The following is a 7,008-nucleotide window of genomic DNA, read 5'->3' on the forward strand; positions in this document are numbered from 1 at the left end:
GGAGAATTAAGTATTTAAATAATTCAGAAAGGGCATAATTAAGTGTTTAATGCCGTGTTGCAGTTCAAAGGGACAACAAAGAAAATTTAATTCAAATTAGAAATGTAAAAGAGAAGCAGATTCTTGAGAGATGAGAACTTTGTGTTGAGTCACTTGATTTGGTCTCTTTCCTCCATCAAACAGTCAGGCAAACGCTCTTGGAGATCTCCAGAGATAACAATGTCACATTGTCACATAGGGTTCTGCTACAAATCCTTAATTACAAAAAGAGGATCAGATGACTACAGCATCCAATACCGGGGTCTCCAGGCGGCGTGGGGGTCTTTGATCAAGAAAATCCAATTATTTGTGTATATACATTTCCCACATAGTGATTACTTCATTAATTGTCCCGCCTTTATCTCCTCCCTTCCCATCCCCCCTAATAATCAGCTCCTTTATCCAGACCAACAAACACACCATAGGAGCTTTGTGGATTCAAAGGATTTGCTTTCCCCTCTCAAAGAGCCGCTATTCTTTGATGATTGGGCAGCGGCAAACTTCAAAGTAATAAATCTTATTTCTGACTGGCTGGCGGCCCACCAAAGTCCTTATCAAATTCTAAGAAGTGATCCCTCACTCTTCAGATAGACCAAGGATATCTCGGAGAGAGGAAGCACTGGAGAGTGGAGACCTGCTCGACGCGATATTTTACTGCGAATGCACACATTTATCTAAATTAGCGCTTTTATTTTTATTTGTTTTCATCGAGAGGGAGGAGGACGTTTACCATGGCAGCAGTGGCTGTACTGCGGAATGAAACACTCCAGGCTTTTCTTCAGGTTTGTGCGCAAGTTTGACGACTTTAATAACTTGTAAACTTACTCATGCGACTCTTTTGTATTTAACAAACATAAAAAGTCGCGTTACTCTGATAGTCAAGTGTCATATAATTTTATTACGAACGCTAATTGCGTGCGTCTTAATGACTTCTGCTGCAACATAACGCCAACTTTTATCATCACCATTCAGGCTACAGGATCGATTTAGTGCAGAGGAAATTTAAACTATTTAGACACATTTCATCACTTTTTAATCCCATGAAGTGTGTTAAATAATGATTGTAATGTAGAAAATGTGTTTCGGTTCTCCAGGATCGCACTCCAAACTCTTCTCCAGAGAACTGTAAGCACTCTCCGCTGGCTCTCCTGGCTGCCACTTGTAACCGGATCGGGCATCACCACGGATCAAGCCCCACAGATTTCCTCCAGGTCCCTTACGACCCAACTCTGGGCTCCCCTTCACGTTTATTTCACCCGTGGACTAACGAGGGAGCTCCTCAGACCAGCCTGGGCAGCAACTCTACTTTCGGACTATCCTCCAAGCCCCAGCTGTCCGCGCACATCCAGAGCTCCTTCAGCTCGCACCACGAACTGCCCCTCACCCCTCCGGCGGACCCCTCGTACCCTTATGACTTCTCCCCTGTGAAGATGTTACCTTGCTCCATGCAGTCTCTGCAGTCCACCTGCCCCCCCACCTACGTCCCCGCCGTCAGTTACGCAGCCCCAACTCCCATACCGCCCGCGATGCCAAGTTTTGTCACGGGACCGTCCGGCCTTGTGCACCAGCAGCAGAGACAGTTGTCCCCAAACCCTGGAGAGGATATTCCGTGGTGGAGCCTCCAACAGGGCAACCATGTCAGCCACTCCTCCTCCCTGGGTCCCCATCGCTTCCAGCTGCAGAGGGGCTTGGTTCTGGGACATACGGACTTTGCGCAATATCAGACGCAAATCGCGGCTCTACTGCACACGAAGTCTCCCCTCGCGACTGCGCGGCGGTGCAGGAGGTGCAGGTGTCCCAACTGCCAGTCTTCCACGTCCAGCGACGAGCCTGGCAAGAAGAAACAGCACATTTGTCACATACCCGGTTGCGGGAAAGTTTACGGGAAAACTTCTCACCTCAAAGCGCACCTGAGGTGGCACTCTGGAGAGCGGCCGTTTGTGTGCAACTGGCTGTTTTGTGGCAAGAGTTTCACCAGGTCGGACGAGCTGCAGAGACACCTGAGGACTCACACGGGGGAGAAGCGCTTTGTTTGCCCGGACTGCTGCAAGAGGTTTATGAGGAGTGACCACTTGGCAAAACATGTCAAAACTCACCAAAACAAAAAAAGCAAGTGCCATGAAAAGACACTTGACCATGTCAAAAGGGAGGACACGAGGAGTATGTTGTAACACACCTTGTAGTCATTTGAAACAGTAGAAATCACTAGTGCAATACAGTCAGTCCTACATTAGTTAAAGTACACAGTGAGCTGCATTTTTTAAATATATTTTGTTCATTATGTTGGTTAATTTCTTACATCCTGACAATAGTCTCTAACATTGCTGGTCTGTGTAGCACATTTTTGTATATATATAAAGTTTCATAAGTTAATTTGGGACCATGGAGAAGTTATAGCTCATGAGTTTGGATTCACTGTCTATATATCATATTGAGGAAGACAAGTTTTCAACTTGTGTTTTGATCATTGTCTTCGGTGGAAGATTTCACTCCCCTGTAAATTATATTTAATAGCTTTTGTTGAATGAAAGTGTCCGTTTTTTGCTCCATATGGGGTGTTTTTATTAAGCATGCTCTTGAAAAGATCTGCTATTGTTGATATGACCCAAATACTGTGTGAGAATAAAGATTATAACATTTTCCTCAACTCTAAACTCGAATAATTTTTTGATATCCCTCAGTTTTGCGGGTGACGAGACAATCAGGTTTTATGTATGAGTGTGCCTAAAACCCTATTATTCACTTCAAAATATTTTGTTGTGTAAACTATAAAATTTAATTTGAGGAACTGGAGGAAAAAGTGTGCCAATATTTAGTCTGCAGATTTTGGTGGTGGTCAAAAAAGAGTAATTTATCCTGAATAATAAAATGTTTGATATCATGTTGGCTATATTTAAAATGTAAAAAAAGATACTTCATTTTTATTTAAAAAATCCAATCTTATGCCCTGCTATTCTACTGCTGCTGTCGCTTAATCTGTAATATAAGCAAAGCAATATTTTAATAGTGACAGAAGTTGAGCTGGTCTGCGCTGTATTTGAAAGTCTTCACAGAAATTATAAGAAATGGACATGCATGTCTAAACATTTACAGAACATTTTTAAACTGGAATTTTTCTGTGCGAGTCCTCAAATTTCACCGCCAACTGAGTAAAAAATGTCAGAAAGGATGTCAGAGATCCCTTTCCATCGTAGAGTGCTTTAAAGGTGCATACAGGTGCTAATATTCTGAAATATAATTTAATTAAACTGTCTTTTCAGTATGAAGTTGTTAAGTATGGGGTGAGAGGTTTTACAAAAAATGTGCTTCTTTTCAGAGATTATAAAAATGCAAACACTTAAAATGAAATAAAAAAAAAAACATTAGGTATACACATTTTCTTCACAGTTAATTTTCTACCATTGGACTCAACTGTGTGAATGCTCTAATTTGTTAATGCACTAATTCATTAGATGTGGTCTATTTGTTTACTGTCACAGCTTTTTGTGTTTTACATTTTACCTCTGAGGACTTTGTAGTGACACCGTGGGCTGAGATGAGACCCATTAGCCAAGAAACACTTTCAGCTGGAATATCACTGGATTCATGTGACACACAGGATGTGCAGCAAGATTTATGTCTCACCTGCCTGACTGAGTCCCTCTGAGTCTTCATGGACAGTTGACGACAGTCCAGTTATCTGACAAACTAACTGGCAAATAGCTAAGTCTTTGTATTTTGTCTAACAGAATGGGGAAATAATATAATTTATAGGGCAGATTATCACACACCAGCACTTACATTAAGTGTCATGTATTGACTTATAACTACAGTAAACTAACCACAACATGCTAATGATTATCTTGTGTTGATTTCCTCCAGATTTTTCCATGATGACGGGGGGATTGAAAGTGATCCTCTGGGAAGCAAAATACCTTGATTTTCCAACCTTGAGGCAACTATTTCTGTGCAACTAATCATCACAGAGAGGTGATAAACTCTTCAGCATCTAATAGATGTAAACAATGATACAACGATCCAAACATCCAGTTCAATAACTTAACTATGCAGAGAGTCGCCTTGATGCCTGTCAGCAGTGACACTGTCTGCTGTCCTGTCTGTCTTTTGAGGGATCAGTGGAAATGTCAGTACGAAGGTAACAACCGCTGCCATTCATTGACATTTTGAGCTGTCAGTTTTCTGCCTCAACAGCGCCCCCTTTTGTAAGTTGCCTCAGTGGTTCATCAGAGATGACAAATACAGCATGACAGAGGTTCATTTGTACTTGGAAAAATATCTTTTCCCATTCTTTCACATCTTGTGTTGTCACACGTTAAATCCTGGCATATTCAATATGATTGAGTTTATTTGTAATACATGATTTTATTATTAATGTCATTTCTGAACCTGTGTTTAAAAGTGCAAATATAGTCTGTTTTCCTTGTATGGTGGTTTGCTGCTTTAACAGCCATCGAGTTCACAAAAACACTTAAGTTAGTTAATTATCCTGCTTTATCTCTTTTCATCTGGTAACTTAAAGGTGCAACCAAGTGACTTTAAGATGTAATTTAACATCCAAATGTAAACATAGGGGTTGCCTTTACGACAAATTACAGGATGATCACGCTGTAAATTAACCTCAGTTAGATGCTCCATATACTTTATATCTGTCACACCTCTTCTCATTACAGTATGCAGTGTATGTCCTGGTAGCAAAATAATGATGATTACAAAAACTAACACTAGTGAACAATTAAATGTAAAGTAATCATGTTTTCATGTGCTGTTAAAGGTTTGTTTACATCAGTAATACTTGTGAATAGCAGCAAATCGGGTCAATATCTTTTAATGGTCATCCAATGAAAACACAAATTACAGAGTTTTCATCTATGAGTCCATACAGCAACTACAATGAGTACAGCAAGTACAGCAGTGATTCCCAACCTTTTCTCTCAAGGGATCCCCTTTCTTTCAACTGAAACTGATGACCTCTGACTAAGGGACACACAGATATTTTGTATTTTATTAAATGCATAACAACAATGTAGAAAAACTGATAAACTGTAACCTAAATCGTAAACACTGTAACTGCAGGAAGTTTGTGTAAATGAGCAATTTGGATAACTGTGAGCAGAAAATTTGTCCTGTGAAAATTGCATCAGAGTTGAGTTTTGCTGATATTTTTAGATTATTCTCTCTCTCTCTCTCTCTATATATATATATAGACTATAGATTTATGATACGATCGAACTTTTTTCCCCCAGTGTTTTCTTCTCCCTGATGCTCCTCGGTTATTTCAGCGACACTTTCACACTGCTGTTTATCAGAGTGTAACAGCTCTGTGAATAGCTTGTGTTCATGTTCTCATCGTGCCCCTATCATGGAAATTTTTTAAAAAGTTTATATCTTAAGTACTTATCTGAACCACTGGTTTTAATTTTCAACACAAAAAAAGACATGCTGAGATACAGTTCTACTGTATCAAAAAAGGTTTCTTACGACTCTTTTACAGAAGAAGGCCTAGCGACTGCCTGTGAAGCTTTGGCGACCCCTAATGGGGGTCAGGACCCCCAGGTTGGGAACCCATGATACACCGTATTTAGTGAATGTACCTGAAATATATAGGGTCAAAAATTATTGATTGGACCTGTAAAACAAACTCAACTTTTATGTTATATTTATGAGCTGTGGTATTTGGACTAGACTTGTCATGTCATACTGAAATGTGTACTGTTGTGTATGAACAGCCTTATTGTACAAGTGCTGCACTCGGTGTACAAGTGAGAGCTGTATCCAGTTTTACCAGATCCCAAGAATGAACAATCTGCATGAATATTAACATACATTAACCCCAAAAAGTGGAAAAACCTCCAGTAATATGATGAGATGTTGCCTTTTTATCCACACATTTTATGATCCTATTATAAAATGATGCCTGTGGATGGATGTATTGAATGCACCAGACTGGCTGTGCACAAAGGCATTGTTCGGCTCTGATTTGGCTTCACTGTCCAAGATAGAGTCACTATTTTTTAACACTGTAGGAGGCCATAATGCTTAATTAATGATAGGAAGGATCCCATATGGCTTATAGTCTAGAAATGAATGAAAGATTTGACAACTTCAAATATTCACATTACAAATGCCTGTCCGTGGATGATTTAAAATGATTTAATTTCTAATGTCTTCTGAAAAAAGCATAATTAATATTATTTGCCTAAGCACTATTGTAGATTAAATGTTCATTCTTAATGATTTAATTCTGCATGACACCCCTCTTTCGGGTTCGGGCTGAAATTATGCACTAATTGGCTGGGCTTGGTTGGGCCCAGGCTGAAGAAAAATTAATAAATAAATAAATAACATTAAGAAAGTGAGTGCTCCCCTTAGTTTTTTCAGTTCTCAGTCATTTAAAATCTTAATCCAACATATATTATCAACATATGTTATAAGTCTAGATATTATATATTGATTGACTGATTGACACCAGTCAGCTGCTCTCTCTCCTCCTCGCTCTGCAGGCAGGGAGAGAAGGAGAGAGAGAAAAAAGAGAAAGAGAGAGAGAGAGAGAGCAGCCAGGGTCTGTGGGCTCTCTTTTCTTCCTCCCAGCCCGGGCAGAGAGCCTCTCTGGTGGAGTGATAGATTGTGGAGAGTCAGTGATCCACTGAGCTGGTCCATTTTCCACTATAGACACACATGGCCAGTGCCGTAACACAGCGGGTGTGTCCCAGATGTCAGAAGCCAACTAGTGCTTTTTGGGGGGGTCAGGCTTGGTCAGGTTAGGGCTCAGTATTTTCTGTGATGATGTCAGATAGGCCAGGTTCAGACTTAGACTCATGCAGGTCGGTTTGGGTTATACTTTTCACAGCCCATTAAGAACTCTGCTGCATATGCATATGCTTCCTACATTAACAACAACAGATTGTGTCTTACCTCTAGATAGTCGCCTAAAACCTATAGAAATGAGTAATCCACACTCCCCCGCCTCTT

At 40.3% G+C, this 7,008-nt stretch overlaps 1 protein-coding gene across 1 annotated transcript; it reads left to right on the forward strand.

The window, feature by feature from the left end:
* The first annotated feature begins 629 nt into the window (after nucleotides 1–629).
* sp5a (Sp5 transcription factor a) lies at nucleotides 630–2,276 on the forward strand. The gene is made up of 2 exons (XM_042495158.1): nucleotides 630–821; nucleotides 1,134–2,276. Exons 1-2 carry the CDS (start codon nucleotides 771–773, stop codon nucleotides 2,208–2,210), a joined length of 1,128 nt encoding a protein of 375 aa, XP_042351092.1. The 5' UTR covers nucleotides 630–770; the 3' UTR covers nucleotides 2,211–2,276.
* The last annotated feature ends 4,732 nt before the right edge of the window (nucleotides 2,277–7,008 follow it).

Source organism: Plectropomus leopardus, chromosome 10, assembly GCF_008729295.1.
Source record: "Plectropomus leopardus isolate mb chromosome 10, YSFRI_Pleo_2.0, whole genome shotgun sequence".
NCBI classification, from domain to species: Eukaryota; Metazoa; Chordata; class Actinopteri; order Perciformes; family Serranidae; genus Plectropomus; species Plectropomus leopardus.

What these genes read in the sequence shown, in the direction of transcription:
- sp5a (XM_042495158.1), top strand. Translation starts at nt 771, where the DNA reads ATGGCAGCAGTGGCTGTACTGCGGAATGAAACACTCCAGGCTTTTCTT. An exon ending in CACTCCAGGCTTTTCTTCAG is followed by an intron (nt 822 to 1,133) that starts GTTTGTGCGCAA and finishes TCGGTTCTCCAG; the next exon opens with GATCGCACTCCAAACTCTTC.